Source organism: Emydura macquarii, unplaced genomic scaffold (assembly GCF_026122565.2).
Source record: "Emydura macquarii macquarii isolate MOO-44397 ecotype Brisbane River unplaced genomic scaffold, CSIRO-AGI_Emac_v2 contig_3062, whole genome shotgun sequence".
In the NCBI taxonomy this organism is placed as follows: Eukaryota; Metazoa; Chordata; order Testudines; family Chelidae; genus Emydura; species Emydura macquarii.
Window position 1 is genome coordinate 3,635,457 of NW_027133199.1, and position 16,700 is coordinate 3,652,156.

The following is a 16,700-nucleotide window of genomic DNA, read 5'->3' on the forward strand; positions in this document are numbered from 1 at the left end:
AACTTGTCATGAACAAGAGGGGCTAAATTACCTGAAATCTTCATATTGCTCATTTTAGAAATAAACTGGGGTGATTCTGAAAGGACATATATTTTCTATTTCTTTTTGTGATGATGGTTTTAGGAAAATAAGTGCTGATATGATATAACTTTTCTTTGGCATCAGAGAATTTTCAGCTCCACATGAGAATTCTCATGCAAAGTAGACCACTTTTATAGTGCCAATGAGAACAAAGCCTTTAATTGTTTTTATTTTAAAAAGGTATGTGGGGAGGTTTTATCTTGAGCCTAATTACAGAGAAACTTGAAATGCTTATTTAAATTACTACTGGTTCTTTGTATAATCACATCTTTTTTTTTCCAGTGTGGATTTTTGCATGCTATATTTGGGGATCAAAACCAAATTGATAACAAAAATATCTGGCAGTAGTGCACTTTTGAAATGCCTTGGCATGGTTTAAGGTATAATGTCCTAATTGCTCTTGATTTAGAGCTCTGTGGCTAATTTTAAGTCATATTAGTTTTAATTGTATTCACACATAAATAGATATCTACATTTGCATATCCATGTAGATTTCCATGAAAGCAATTATTTACCAGATTTAAATAGTTGCTTCTTTATCAATGTTATGTATATGTTAGTAGTGACTGATAACTTCCTAGAATGTGTGCAGGCTAAAATAAACCTGTTCTGGTTCATTTATTAGTAGTTCATAAATAGGGGAGAGATGCCTCAGATTCCAATTCTTTTTTTCCAGGCATATACAGATTACAGCGATTCTGTTTCCAGGAGAATGGGTTTTATTCCTCTCCCATTGGCTGTTTTAGTAAGTCATGTATTTTCCTTTTTCAGACCAAAAATCTTTCAGTGGTTAGTAGGAATTCTGCTTAGGGATAAAATATTAATTCAAGGTCATAGAAAAATGCTTTAGTTCTCTGAAGAAACTCAGTGGGAAATAGATGAAGACCCATGCCTTTATCACCAGGAGACTATTATTTTTGGTACTCTATTTGAGGCCACATAGAAACTGAAGCTGGAGCAGAATAAAGTGGATGATTATTAGATGTAACTTCACACCAGCAGCACAAATGCTCCAGGATTTGTACAGGCTGCTGCTAAGTTTCTTGGTGGAATTCATGGTGTTAGGTTTTAACCTATAAATGACTTGGGAACCTGATTACCTAAGAAATTTTCTCTCTCTCTCAGTTAATTGCTGTCACAGTTGAGGTCAGCAGACATATTTGTGCTGGGGTTTTCTTTATATAAATGAGGGAATCGCCTGTTTGCTAATATGGCCTCATAATATCTGAGTGCCTCACAATTAATTGATCCTTGCAACCCCTTGTTGGGGTAGGGAAGCTTTATCATCTTTTTATGTATGAGAATGAGGCACAGAGATTAAGTGACTTGTCTAAAGGCACACAGGAAATGTGTGACAGAGCCAGGAGTTGAACCCAGATCTCTAAAGTTCCAGTCCGGTGCCTTAGCCACAAGATTGTTCTACATGAGGGTCACTCAGCTTCAGAATTCACTCCATTCCTTGGTCCAAAAAAACACTGTTTATCTTTTCATGATGCTGGAGTGCCCTTTTTCCTCTCCCCCTGTTATGTAGGAAGGAAGTGAGCTGCAGGTTAGAGGGCTTGATTGTGACATCTGTGAACGGGTTTGAAGTATGTGTAGTTGTTAGTGGGTTGAGCAGCTCATTTTAATGTAAAAATGATGTGAGTGCGAAATGCGTACTTCCTTATATTTTAATAAATCTGAGTAACTCAACAAGTCTGAATTAGCACTCAACGTAAGGAAATCTATACCACTTGATACAGAATCATGACTTGATGTACATGTTAGTGATTATTCTCCCGGCACAGAGGGGTTAAATGCAGATTACTACTATGGAATTTATAACGACTTGGACTGTTACAGTGGAACAGGCTACTGCCATACTGATTAAACAGTTATTCCTTTTGGCAAGTATCCTGATTGTTCAGTAAGAATAGCAAAAGCAGCTAGCTGCTAGAAGGCTAACAGTAGTGTAGGTTTTTCAGGCTCTTGGTAGGAAAATTTTTAAGAAACACCTTCAGTGTTTTCTTGGTAGGGTCTTCCCTGCACTTGAGTGTTCAGTGGCTTAAGGCTTGTCTGCACAGGGATGGTGACCAGAATATTGTGGTATAAATCGTTCTGGATTAACCCCTTGTGTGTCCCCATGTGGGCATGCTATTCCAGAATGCAAGTAGATTTATTTTAGAATAATTAGTGCATTTTGTGATTTCTGAGCACATGAATTATTCTGAAATAAAGTGACTTTTATTCTGAAATAATGTCTACAAAGGGAGCTATTCCGCAAAAGCTGTTCTGGTCAATTTCTGTGTGTAGACAAGCCCTTAGTTATGATGGCATTGGCAGAAGCACCAACTCTGCTAGCAAAGTCCAATAATATTACTGGTAGAATGATGAGTGATTTAAAATTATTTGGCTTTTGGTGTAATACTGTCCCTCAAGGATCAAGCAAAAATGTTACTGACAGCTTTGTATTGTTAAGTTCAACAGGGACCACAATTTACTCTGATCATAACTTCAGTTATCTATTTAGATTTTGATTATGGAATGCCTCCCCTATTCAGGATGGGATTTAAGTACAAGTCTAAAGTTCAGCATGTGCTTAAATGCTGTCCTGCATAAGGATGGACTTAAGCACAGGCTTAAATTTTTTTCCTGAATTGAGGCCTTAACCAATACACTGAAAACAAACTTCTGATTTCTTGGCATTCAAACTTTGCAAGCAGAGAGATTCCATAACATACTGAGTCCACAAAACAGTCCAGTCTCAAGTTTTCTTTAGTGCAGAAAGATACATTACAATTCTTGTTCACTACATTAATATCTTCAGTGTGATCCCCTCTCCCCCACCGGGCGCGCATGCACACACACACGTTGGGTAGTTTCCTGAGATATTTGTATTAATAACTGGTATGTTCTTCCAGTCCGTCATTTCTTTCTTGATTCTGCAATGAAGTCATAATGCTGAACTTGATATCAATCATTTATATAGCAACAGACTAGAGTTATTAGAAGAATCACAAATCTACTGCAAAGTCAAGTAGTAGCAGATGCTAGTGTAATATTTATTCAGACAATTCTTGAATAATTAGCAATATCAAGGGGAACACAGAGCATTACAAAGTGAATTGTTCTTAGTATAAATTTTCCCATTGTTTGTCACAAACTTGCCCAGATGTGAAAAGCTCTCTTTAAATATTCTATTAATTATTAATTTGTATGAAATATACCTGAACTGTTCAACTTTTATTTTTAAAACAGCTCATCAGAGTCGTAACAAGCTCAATAAAAGTACAAGGAGTCTTGGCTTATGCCTGTGTCGTGCTCTTCTATTGTGGGTAAGCTGAACATAAAAGAAGCAATTATTGAACAGTATTTACTGTCATTTAACTAAGTGATTGTATGAAGTAATTTCCTCTGTTGATGTGTTAAGGTAAAAACATTATACAGTCGCCTCTCCACGGAACCCAATAGGTGTGCAATTTACGTTGCATAAAATGCATTGCAGAACAGTCATAGTCAGATCTAGCAGCAGAGGCTGTGGTTATCTATATGGAGCTCATACTCTCCAGAAGTGCAGGCTTTGGCTGAGGCATAAAAGAATAAAAATAACCAGGCACTCTGAGCATCCATCACTGAGCAGTTTGCAGATAAACATTTGCATGTGTTTCAGAGCCTTCCTTTTCAGTTAATGATAAATTGTTATGATAATGGTCAACAGAATGAAACCAGAGTTTAAAAGGGAGGAGAAGATAAGTGTAAAGAGTGATTTTTTAAAAAAGGCGGGTGAGAATGCAAGGGATAATACTTGTATTATTCTTCATATATGTCTGGGTCAAACAGGGTAAAAGGAATGTTTTATGTATATCTTATTTGCAGTAAACTTGAGTTATTTTACATTTTCTGAGATTATATGTAACCATAGCTATTTAATATAGTCATTATTTTAAGACCTCACAGAATCTTATACAATAATTAATAATGCTACATTTGCTTAAACCAGAGGTATGAAAGCTTCTCTTGGCTCGGGGTAATTTGGCAATTGTCCAGAAGCTCAGGGACTATATCAAATTTGGATAATATGAAGCAGATGGTAGTCACTCTGATCTTGAACACAAAGGTGCTGCCCTTAGAAAACATAAGTCTTTGCACACATTTCATCTAAATCCAAGTGGACGTTGCTAAAATCAATATCACATGCTGTGATGTCTGTAGTTTCCATATGCCACACCTCTGCATTCAAGATAAAGGTAGTTGCATGTCTCATTTGGGCTTAAGGGTATGTTTTGGTCATTCCCCACCTGAAACAATTTTTAACTAAAAAAAGAAGACTACAAGTAAATACAAAAGATTAATGCATTTAAAAACTAAAATTGAAATAGATTTTTATAATATGCAAAATAGAAATATGTAACAGCTAATAACCACAATTGTATTCAGTGACTGAATATTTATACCACTCACTGGTAACGTGAAGAACTTGGGGAAAAAAAATTTTAAATTGAAAGATCATATGACACAGGGTGCCACCTTGCGCATGGGGGATCATTGATACATAAGCCCTCTTGGATAAACCCCCTCTGGAAAGAGCTAAAGATTGCATGCAGTAACCAGACCCAGGGAGTCAGTAAGGGTATTGTTTGGTGAAGCTTTGAGGATCCTTCCTGTTGCAAAGCTGCTGCACAAAAGGAGGATAGGTGCCCAGACTCTCCTTTCTAGTCCACATGGTCTCAGTAAGTAGACCTGTGCTAGAAGTTTCCCAAATGTAAAACTCAGGAGCTGGGGCAGGTTGAGAAGAATATCTGGGTATGTTCTCACTGTAGCATTAACCCAGACTCTTACTCAGATGTTGCCCCTAACCCTTCTCATGTCCACATATAAAATCCTCTGACCCCAAGTTGAGTGGTGCTTTCAATCCAAGCTAGCTGTCCTGGCCTGTGGTATAGGCTAAAGCCTGGGCGCTGCTTTCACCCACTTACCAACCCACTTGGCAGTGAAGATAGTCCTTCAGTGCTGTCCAACAGGTCTCCGATAGTTAGCATCTCCGCTTACTGCAGCACAAAGAACTATTGGATCCACCCACAAAAGTCCTAGTGACTCTCACTGGTAACCACAGCACCAGTGAGGACATTGTAACTTGGCTTTGCAGTGTGTCTGCTCACACCAAGGCTAGGCAAAACCAAGTTAACTCTGCAGAGAAGACTGTGACATCCTGCTCAGGACACCAAGAATTGTGAGCCACTGAGTTATCCCTCTGCCTCAGCAAATGAGAGTTTTGCTGTTGCTAAGTTGTCTGCCAGGCCAGCAAACTCTTCAGGACTCTGCCAGTCCAAACCTTGCCTTGCAGGTAACAATCAGTGAACATTAATTCCCAAATTCCCAAGAGATGTCTCTGGAGTGTTTAGTTCCTCTCACTGACATACTCACACAAACGCTCAAGTTCGCTGCTTCCCAGGAGAGAGAATACACACAAGCCAGTTGGTTTAGCTGAAGACTCCCACTTCACTTTAATACACCAGCGCTGAGATAGTTTTGTAATAAAACAAGAATAAGTTTATTAACAGAGTACAGAGATTTAAGTGATAATAAGCGAGAATAAAAGAGACAAGTTTTGGTTACAAACAAAACACGCTTTCTAGTGACCAAAGCTTAATTTTAGCAAGTTATAATTTTTACTTAAGCAGTTTCTCACTTATATCAAATTTCCAGCAGCTCTTGCCTTTCGGGCCAAGAGGATCCAGCTTTCCTAGGCTCAAAGGGTGCTGTATCCTGTTGCCCCCACAGTGATGGATAACTAAAAAACCTTTTTGCTTCCATTACATTACTCAAAGTCCATTGTCTCTGCCTCAAGAGCCAGGAAGGCTTCCTCAGGTGCAGATTCTGTTCCCCAATATGATTGGTAAACACTCTTCTCCCCTGCTCATTTAGCTTGATGGCTTTGTTTACCCTTTATGTAAATACACTTCCATTGTCTTCTGCTGGTAACCAAACTGGTTACTAGCTGGTTTACCAGACTAGTAAATATACATTCCTTTGTCTAAGGCAGGCTGGATTTTATGCTCTGTCCTCCAACACATATTTTAAGAACCTATTTCCATCACACATCTATAACTCTTTGTACCCAATCCATATGTACATCATGCAATGATTTCTAGGACAAGGGCATGTCACCAGTTTACACATGATAACTTATGTGATGCTTTTTAGATATATATATTATGACAACAGTGTGTTGAGGCAGTAAGTGTGTCAGGCCTCATGTGAGTTAGAGTAAGTGGGGAGACCCCTCTGCCAGCTGGGGTTGATGGGCTCCCAGGATCACAAAGGGTATGTTTACATAGCAAAGAGACACCCATGACTGGCGCGTGTCAGCCGACTTGGGTCAACGGGGCTCAAGCTTCAGGGCTGTTTTACTGCTGTGTAGACATCTGGGCTCAGGCTGGAGATCGTGGGCTCTAGGACCCTGTGGGGGGTCCCAGAGCTCAGGGAGCCTGGAAGTCTACACAGTAATGAAACAGCCCCTGCATTCCAAACCCCTGTCAGCTGGCACAGACCAGCCATGGGTTTCTCTTTGCTGTGCAGACATACCCTAAGACGTCCCTCTGTATTGTGCAACTTGGGTGAGGCTCTGGAGGGAGACACAGTGCAGGAATCCTGGGTCCAGGGCAGAAGTGCCTGAACTGAGATTTCTGCAGGAAGGGAGTTGATTGTGTGTTGTTTATTATCACTCCAATTCAAGGAAACAGGACCTGTATACATTCTGTAAATAAACAAATTACACCAGTAAAACACCTGACTCCAACTCACCAATTTCTGCTCCAGATGGACACTGACTTGAAGTACGGCAGGAGACCGATTCTGTAGTAATGTGTTAAGTATGCATGAATAAAGACAGCTGTGAGCTGTTTCGTCTTTGGATTTAGTTTATGAAATTAGATTAGATTTTATCATATTATATGAATTTCAAAGTGAGAATGGACCTTATTCTTTGCTGTGATCTCAGGTTTAGAATTAGCACATCTCCTAAATCCTCTGAGTAATTCCAAATTCTGCACACTACTCTTTCAGTGTCTGTAATTATAATCTACATAAGTGGAATTATCTGCAATGTGAGAGACAGAATTTAAATATAGTACAGACATGCGAGAAACACTGTTTAGATAAAGCTTTAAGATTTTATCACAAAGGATTTAGAATAAAATAAGAAGGAAATTGTTTTGACGGTGCAACAATTATTTAAGTTAATATTTATTACATTTAATAATGTAAGTCTTACTCAATATTTGTAAATTACATTTTGATTTAATTGTATAGGAATTTGAGCTGGTCACAAAAAACTAATCTGACCCACTTCTGCCTTCCCTATAGTTAGAAACCCAGAGCCCTCTGGCAAAAAAAACCCCTGGACACTCCTATGTAATCCATTATGAAAATTTGGTATTGATATCTTAGATGGGTGGGTTGTAACCCGCCAACATCCTGATCCAACTCTCATTGAAATCAATGGGAATTGGGTTAAGCCCTTAGCCTCTCATTTTTACAAACTAGAGTACATATCTGTGAAAGTATCTTGTTATGAACAAACCTCCTGAAGGCCTTTTTCAAAAGGTGGTGTGGGGAAAGAAAGCAAGGGACATTTCTTTGTAGTAAGAAAAAGTATTCTCTTACCCTAATAGAAGGGATTTTATAGAACCACAGTTACAGACCTGGGGAAAATCTAATTTCTTCTAGTTTGTGGTTGCTTAGGTACCAAAGTGACAGGTTCCTTTTGAAATACTGAGGACTATCTGCTCTGCTTATCCTCCCATCCCTCTGACAGACTTACTTTTAGAGGAAAATGTATTACATAAAAATCCCTTTGAGGGAGAAATGTTGTAAACCACATTTTTCTCTTTTTGACATGATCTTTGTTAATTCATTGTGTGATATTTGAGTTGCTACTGAAGTATACTTAGGTCTCTTTATAATGCACAAGTTAGACCTACTCCAAGGATTTTAACCTGAAAACATTAACTTTTTCCAGCAAATTTTCTGAATTTAGGCTATTATAACTGTCTATTAAGATTTTCATAATCAATGAGCCCCATATTCTTCTCCACCTGTTTACTATCATACTGTTGAGCAGAGTGTGACACACTGCACCCCCATGATCACACTTATTGTGTAATTGTGTATTATCTAATTCAAAGTATATCATGTAAGATGTTTTTGGAATGTGCATGTCATACTGAACATTATTGTTATAGTAATATGTTTGTTGCAATGTCACATATATGGTTATAAGGCTTCGCTATGTAATATTCCAAAATATGTGTCTCATGACTTGAGACAGATTAGACAAAACTGTACAGAGCTGAGGAGCAATTTGCACCTCATTAGGACTTGTATAGAACAACCCAGCTCAGCATTCCAGGAACAAAGGACTGGCCTAGATGTCAACAAATGAATCCACAAAGGACCACAGTGACTCAGGACATGAAGGGAACCATACATGGACACTGTTTGTCACCTGACCCTGAAGAGTGGTCGGAGGGGGACAAAGCCCCAGCGGGGAGAAGGAGCATTTTAAAAAGGAGAGACATTTTGCTGCTCGTTCTGTCTTCCATCTCCATCTACAAACACCACCAAGCAACTGAAGTGCTGATCACAGGGGGAGGGCCCGGCTGGAGGCAGACTAGACAGCTTGTGAGAAACATCTGAATTTGTAAGGTTGCTGAAAGTGTTACACTTAGGTTAGAATGCGATTTGCCTTTTATTTTCTCTTGATCAAATCCGACCTGCTTTCCTCTGACTTATAATCACTTAAAATCTTTCTGTACTTTGTGTGTGTGTGTGTGTGTGTTATCTAAAGCAGTGCATTTGGTTTAAGGTGTGTTAGAGACTCCATTTGAAGTGACAAGGCTGCTGCATATCAATTTCTTTGATAAATTGACGAACATATGAGCCTTCAGTGTACAGTGGGCAACACCGAACATTGTAAGACAGTAGTTCCTAGGGTTGCATATGGGACTGGGAATAGTGGTGGGGGGGTCATACCATTACATAATCTCATGAGTGGCTGACTAGAGGCACTCACTTACTGAGTTAGGAGTAATTTACATGCTATAGGCTGTGCATGAGCTGCCCAGGAATGGGGGTTCTCACAGCAAAGCAGGGTAAGACGGGCTCCAAGAGTGAAGGATTGGGGTGAAACAGCAATTCACCAGTCCAGATTGCAGAGGGAAACGTCACCTAGGGATATAGGGCTCTGTCCAAACCCTATCACAGCTGCTCCCCGGCTATCTAATGAGAGAAATAAAAGATACTCTTACAGCTCCTTGAGTAAGAAACAAGTTCAGGAGACCCAAATTCTGAGTCTAGCATAGAACCACCAGACTGGCCTGTAAATCAAAGTTCTCACTGAACAGCAACCCCAAACAGGGCTGAAATGTTTATTGTTCTGTCTTTCCATGATTAATGAAGTTTGTTGAAATGAATTTTAGGATGTGTCCTCAACAGCATTTTTTGTTTTGTCATATAGGGTTGAAATGTACATGGGCAATTGCTTAAGTTTCATCCTACAGAGAGTGGGTCTGTTTTATGCCATTGGACCCCCACAATGCAGCCTTGAGCTGCTTTCATTTTCAATATGGAGGTGTGGTCTAAAAATAGTACAGGCCCCTAGCATGTGATGTTCTGTTAAGAGTAGTAGTAATTAGCTTTTATAAAGTGCTTTTCATCTGTAAATCTCAAAGTGGTTACAAAGGTAAATAAGTCTCTTTCCCATTTTACAAATGGGAAACTGAGGCAGAGAGAACTAAAGAGACTTGCCTAAGTTTACACAGCAAATCAGTGGCAGAGGCAGGAAAAGAATCTAGGTCTTCATTGTTTACTGCATCATATTACTCCCAGCCTGGCTACTCAGATAGAAATGGAATACTGCATGCTAGGACTTGTAGACTCCAAGGACTGTACACCTCAATATTAAAGCTGAGAGCTACTGCAGTTTGGCCATTTTATGGAAATTTAGGTGCAGTCTTTGAATACCTGGCAAGTTACCAATGTGGTCCAGGGTTGGACAGAGCTTGAGAGTTCCACAATGCTTATTATTACTAGAGATGCTTCACAACTATCATGGACTTGCTATTACTTTAAATATGCTTTTCAAATTAGATTTTTAAGTACTTAATGTGTTGAAAAATTGCTGAAATTCCCATAGTCACTCCATTAAGTAAACACTAATATTAAGTAGCTAAAATACTGATATTAGGATCCAAATGACTTCTAGAAGCATTTGAACTTTTTACCCTCTGAAACTCTTTTTACATTAAAAAGCATGGAACCTGAAACCAACTTAGTGTGGGGATTTTTTTTGTTTGTTTGTTTGTTTTTTGTTTTTGTCCAGTCTATAGGCCATAAGGAAGCCTTACAGTTGGAAGAATTAGCTAACAAATCCCTTCATGACAGCAGAAATAATTTATTAAACTGTTTTGATATAAACACCAGTAACACAAACACGTAAATGTATCCTTTTATTTTTCAGGTTAATTTCACTAAAAGTCCTTAACAGCATTGTGTTGTTGGGAAAGTCGTGCCAATATGTAAAGGAAGCAAAAATGGAAGAGAAGTTGTTCAGTACTCCCGCTGCTAACACTCCAGGGAAACCATTCACTAAACCACAAAGCAAATTTAAATCTACTCAAGGTAAGTTTAACTTTTTTCAGATGATCAGTGGAGGGGAAACTGTTTCCAGATTAAATGTAATACTCAATCAGCTGTTCAACAGTACATTTACCGCATAGTGTACCACGCAATAACTATGCTTTGGTTCACATGTTAGGACTATGAGCATACACCTAGCAGCTGGATCACAGTTCTGTAAACAGAAGAATTTATTGTCCATTACTCAGTGCTTCATCCTTCACAGACATAAATATTCTCCACTACAATAAACTTCCACCATGGTATGCGGGAGGAGGTTTCATTTTCTAAATGGAATTAACGTCAATTCTTCTGTTCTGAAGATTGCCTCCTTATTTTTTGTTTCATAATGTATAGGGTGGTTTTCTTATTTTTCTGCAGTTTATGTACAGGACCTTTAACATCAGGTGTTAAAAAACTGTTATTAATAAATAATTGTAATGGTGTATTAGTTTTTTTTATGTCCCTCTTTGACATAATATGGGTAAAAACAGAAACCTTCACAGTTCTGCTCAACAAAGTTGGATTATATATCATCTCTGGGAAGAATCCAATGGGAGCCCCTGAGAATTTAACAGTGAGGCTTTATTGTGTTCTCACTCTAAGGCTTGCCAAAGACTTAAACAGCATGAAATGTAAGGTGCTTAGACATCATAGTGTCTTGATAGCAATCCTAGAGTTAAGAATCTGTCAGCATTTCAGTTATAAAACCTTGTATCTCAACTGTGTCAAATCATATGAGCAGAAACTTAATGCATACATTTATTTTAAAATGGCTTCAATCCATAAAATTGCTTTTTTATTAATTGTGAAAAAACTTACATACAGTAGGTCTAGATACTTTTTCCAAGCTTTTCCTAGAAAATGTTACAGTATTACAGTGCTAATTTTTTCTTAAATTATAAAACATTTTAATACTTCATTGGATATGGGACTTAATTCATGCTTAAGGGTTGACCCTTAAAACTTACCAACAGCTCCCAGTAAATAAACTCTGAAGACTATTTTTAGCTGAAGCAGCAGTAAGCTTACCAGGTCAGTCAGCAGAGAGCTTATGCCTCAAATGACACAATTTTATAAGAAGCAGAGACCTATATACGTCTATGAATGTCACTTAAAATATTCTCAGCTTCTATAAAATCCTCAGAGGTGGAAGAAAAGCTTAATTCTTCAATGCCATCACTTCATTTCATAAATACAGTGACTTTTAACAACAGTTGTTTCACTATAAAGCCAGATCAGATGTAAGAATTTTTCTAGCTTCACTCCACTCCTGTCTCTTCAATATTATTTCAGAGTTCTTCATTCTTGATTAATCCTTATGCCCTATTTATAGATTTAAACAGCACGTCATCTGTTGCTAGCGATACAATCACCAGGTATCAAGGATTTCATCTAGCCTAGTTTCTTTCACCCTATAGTGTAAGAGTATTTTATTTTCCAGAGAGTTTACACCTTAATCATAGGGGTGTACACAGTTGCAATTACCATATGTAAAGTTTGACAGCTGCTTTTGAAGAATAGGGTCACAAATTAGACTAATTCATCTGGAAATGGTTCAGTGGGAAGATAACTACCTTCATATTGAACCTCTACAGTGAACCTTGTTGTCATGACTGTTCTTCCCTCATGTGTGTGCAGTATGTTTAACTGACACGGGACTTTATTAAATTACTCCAAAGACTGGTTTTTTGCCTAAAAATAGTAGATACTATATACAAATGACTGGAATTGGTGGTATAATAGAGAAGCTGCCTTATAAAGTAGTTGTCTGGAACTAGTAATTATGTGGTTTTACACATTGCTGTAATATTTCTGTTGAAAACTCTAATTTTGATGTTTATTACTTTTGTTGGATAACGTTCTGTTGGCTGGATCTTACAACAACTTCCCAACCCAAGCCAGCCAAATTCCCTTAAAATATGTCATTTACCTTGTTTCTAAGAAGAGCAAAAAATAATGTCATTCTTCCCTGCCAAATTTCCTTTGGGGTGGGGAAAATCCAGCATTTTCAGCTGTTTTCAAAGTTATATTTTAATACAGCATAGAAATATTAGGTGTCAAGTGTTCATAAACCTTTTAAAAATTGTATTAATGAGTCCAACGATCAATTCTATTGAAACAAAAGGAAGGAACCCTAACAAATCAAGGGACTTCATGGAGTTATTTTAGGATCAGATGCCATAAAAACAAACACATTAGTTATCATTTACCATATATGAACCTTCTCCATTGGTTAAAACATAGGGCATCCAGCTTTCCTATGCAAATACTTTGGGATACAATCCTACAATCTAGATTCTTTTATAGAAATCAGTTCTGTTTTACTACTGTTGATTGGAATAATTTCAACAGGCTTCAGATGGGATAGGTGGAGAAAACAAACTTATTACACAAACCGATAAAAACAAGCAAGTAAACCAGAAACATACCATATGGTTTTCAATAGTATGCCACAATGACCATGACCTTTAGCTGCTTTTTTATTGCATCTGATTGTGCCTCAATATTGGATGACATATGGTATGCTCCTGCATTGCCTGAATGTCTTTATTTTGCTGGATTTGTATCACAAGGTTAATCAAAATTCATACACAATATTTTATTGCATTAGTAAGCATTATAGGACCCTAATGGCAGTGGTAACAAAAAGTGAAGTGGTTTGACAGGATATTAAGTAGTATCTGGTTTCCAAAACTGATTAATTTGCTTTTGTGCTACTTATATTGTTCATGTGGCTAACCTTCTAAGCCCTCAGTGTAGCTTTGATAATGGACAGATCTTTCAGTTTCAAATGCATCGATGTGCTTATACAATTAATACATTTTTTTTAATTCTGATTTCTGCTCTTCCAACAGGAATTTCTACAGACGAGAGTTTCTCTGCATCAGTTACCAATCAGCCTGTACATCAGAAGGAAAATACCACATCTTTACTTGTGACAAGCAACTCTGATCAATTCCTGACAACTCCTGATGGAGAAGATAAAGATATAATCCAAGACAATTCAGAATTAAAACACAGATCTTCAAAGAAAGATTTGTTGGAGATAGACAGGTTTACCATTTGTGGAAACAGAATTGACTAAATAGATGTGCTTAGGATACTGATTTATTGGGACAGCAAATGCTACCAGAATGGACAGTTGCCAAAAAAGGCACTTAAATATTTATTTTAAAACTTAAATTATTAATGGCAAACAAATATTAATTTCTACAAGTAACTTGGCTTGGTAGCTGGTCAGGTCAAGTAACAGAAATCTTTTACTTGACTCTTCGGAAAATATCATGGATTGTGAGAGTCTCCTTGTCTATTTTGCAGAGCTATAGTATCGCTGTCTTGGAAATAGACTGAAAAAAATCAAAATCCTATTTTGCTTTGTGAAACCATGCTTCCAGAAGGTATCACTTTTATCAAAGTCTCTCCAGTATGAGGATATACCTGGGAATGTGTGACAACTTTAATAGGAAGCTCATCTTTCCAGTCTCATGTTGTTTTCATAAACAGCTGCAAACAGATTTCAAAACTTGTACTTATCAGCCAACACACAAAAAAGCACTGGTAGATTAAACAGTAAGTCAAGATAATTATTCTTGTCACCAGAAAAGTCTTTGAAGATGTATCTGAACTAATCAGAATAAAATACTATATTTAAATGAAAGACCTACTGCATAGTATTTTATCTAAAATGTAAGCCAGTGAAGAAAATGGATCACAAATACAAAGAAATTTAGTGAAGGTTCTGCATAACTGTGCAAACACAGCTTCATCATTTTTCTGTTCAATTACAATGTGTTCTGCAAGGCAAACTTTAGACATTTATAAATGCTATAGGAAAGGCTTTTTAAAAAAAAAAAAAAAAAAAAGCTGAGGCTTGTTTTTTGCAATGGGAAACATTTTGTTTTGAAGTGGCACTTCTTTATATTGAGGATAGGTAGTGTGAACTTAAGCAAGCAACACTAGTGCTGTATTGAAATTATCTGGAATTTATGCAACAGAAGAAATAATTACGCACTGCATTTTGGTTTAAACCAGTTGATAAAAATGGCATCTATCTGTTAACTTGGCTGGAAAATATGCCCATATAATAGTTGTACAGAAAATCAGAAGTGTCCATTTTAATTGATGGATTTTAAGCAAATGTAAGTAGATTTGAATAGCTTTGTTATGAAACACTTGGTTTTATGAAGTATAATGCATCTTAATTTCTGGTGTGTGTGGCAAGGTGGGGGGAATTGGCAAAAGGCACTTTGGATCCCTCAAATCAAGAATGAACACATTTCAACTCAATATCTAGGCTAAAGAACTGCATTAAAAGACAATCTTTCATCCAGTGATGAATCCTAGATACGCTGTTAAATTGCAACATTAACCTCTATTTTCAAAAACCTTTTAAAAGATTTACATTAATGTCAACTAAATTATTTCCCTTGGAATCTTATTTTGGTTTTTGGATATGACACAGATATTTCAGTTATGAACAAACCACAGAATTTTGTTTATTATTAATTGATTTATAATCTATTACAGAGTGGAAAAGCCAAAATTTAATGTTGGGCTTATGAATATGAAATGTGGAAGAATACATGCTAATTCCTAAAATCTGCAGAGTTGTGTTAATATGACAGAACAGAGATAAATGTACAGAAATAATGTTATGAAACTGAGCAGAATTTGAAGTTGTAATGAAAAATGGCTTTATCATACAGGTCAACATCATCTGCTCTAAAGGGAGCTTCTTGGTATGCACCCTCTTCTCTTCCGCCAACAGTAGCTGGACTAATGGGTAGAATCAATGGAGGCTGTTGGGGTGGGGGAAGGAGAGTCTAAAATGCTTTTATTTTTTATGTATTTTATGTTCGTTGAGAAATTTACACATTAAAATTCAATTCAGATCATCTGTGAATTTGGTGTAACTTAAATGTTTCAATTATTTAGCAGTTGCTAAAGGAAGCTTGGAATGATTTTCATTTCTTCTGTTAAATGACATTCTGTACCAATTTTATAAGTGCATCTTGTGTGAAACTCAATAAAATTCAATTTTGTAATCTTTGTTTAAAAAAAGGAGAAGAATAGACTGGATTTCTTTGCTACATTTGCCAGTTTTGAATACTGCAATGTGACTTTCTGCGAAGTCTGTTTTCACTATGAAGAGCTTATTTTTTGCAAGCACAGGACAAGCACCCTACTTTAGACCTGATTTTAATACTGGTTTTGTTCTTGTGTACTTATCACTGTCTAAAATCCACAGGAGGTGTTAATGCCAGCCTACTGTTAATCGGAATGTTAATTGTTTAGAGAGAGAATCAAGTTGAAACCCGGTCAATTTTTTAAAAAAAATTAGTTTTCTGTTTCACTTGCCCTTACATCAATCCTGTTCATTTTTGTGATTTTTACATATCCACTGTCCTATTTTTAATGTTTTTCCTCTTACTGTGTGAAAGACTACACAAACAAGGGTAACTGACTGTATAAAAAGTGTTGCCAAATGCAAAAGAAAAAAGAATCCCAGCTCTTGGTGATAGAAAATTTAGTTACAATAATACCTGATTTTTAAAAAAACTTCTTCTAGAAATATGATTTGTGAATATGTGGCCATTTAAAATGGCTGCCAAAACTTTAACTTATTAACTATATTGTAGTTCCACTTCTCGTGTGTGTGTGCGTGCGCGCGTGGGAGCGTGCGCGCGTACGTACATACGTACGTACATGTATGCTGTGGAGGTGACTGGTCGCAACTCCATAGTTAGGGCTGTGTTCTAACGGGTTTAAAATTGGTATACATTCCTTTTTTTTCCCTCTAAAAGAAGGTGGCCAGCATAAAATATCACACAGAGGTTAGTTTTTATGCTCTCTGGATTATTTATATACTTTTTGTTTGCTTTCTCTTCATAGCCCTTTTAAATAGGGCTTTAGCTGACATTTTTCCTTGTCTTTTCTAGTTTGCATTGCTGACAAAAAAC

At 37.1% G+C, this 16,700-nt stretch overlaps 1 protein-coding gene across 4 annotated transcripts in view; it reads left to right on the forward strand.

Moving 5' to 3' along the window:
• Positions 1-15,798, forward strand: part of TAPT1 (transmembrane anterior posterior transformation 1) — a 90,836-nt gene extending 75,038 nt beyond the window's left edge. For all 4 annotated transcript variants that reach the window (XM_067530352.1, XM_067530353.1, XM_067530354.1 and 1 more), the window contains 4 exons: positions 758-826; positions 3,319-3,395; positions 10,580-10,740; positions 13,596-15,798. In XM_067530352.1, coding sequence (XP_067386453.1) covers positions 758-826; positions 3,319-3,395; positions 10,580-10,740; positions 13,596-13,825 — 537 coding nt within the window. In that variant the 3' untranslated portion in view covers positions 13,826-15,798. The remainder of the gene's footprint in view (positions 1-757; positions 827-3,318; positions 3,396-10,579; positions 10,741-13,595) is intronic.
• The last annotated feature ends 902 nt before the right edge of the window (positions 15,799-16,700 follow it).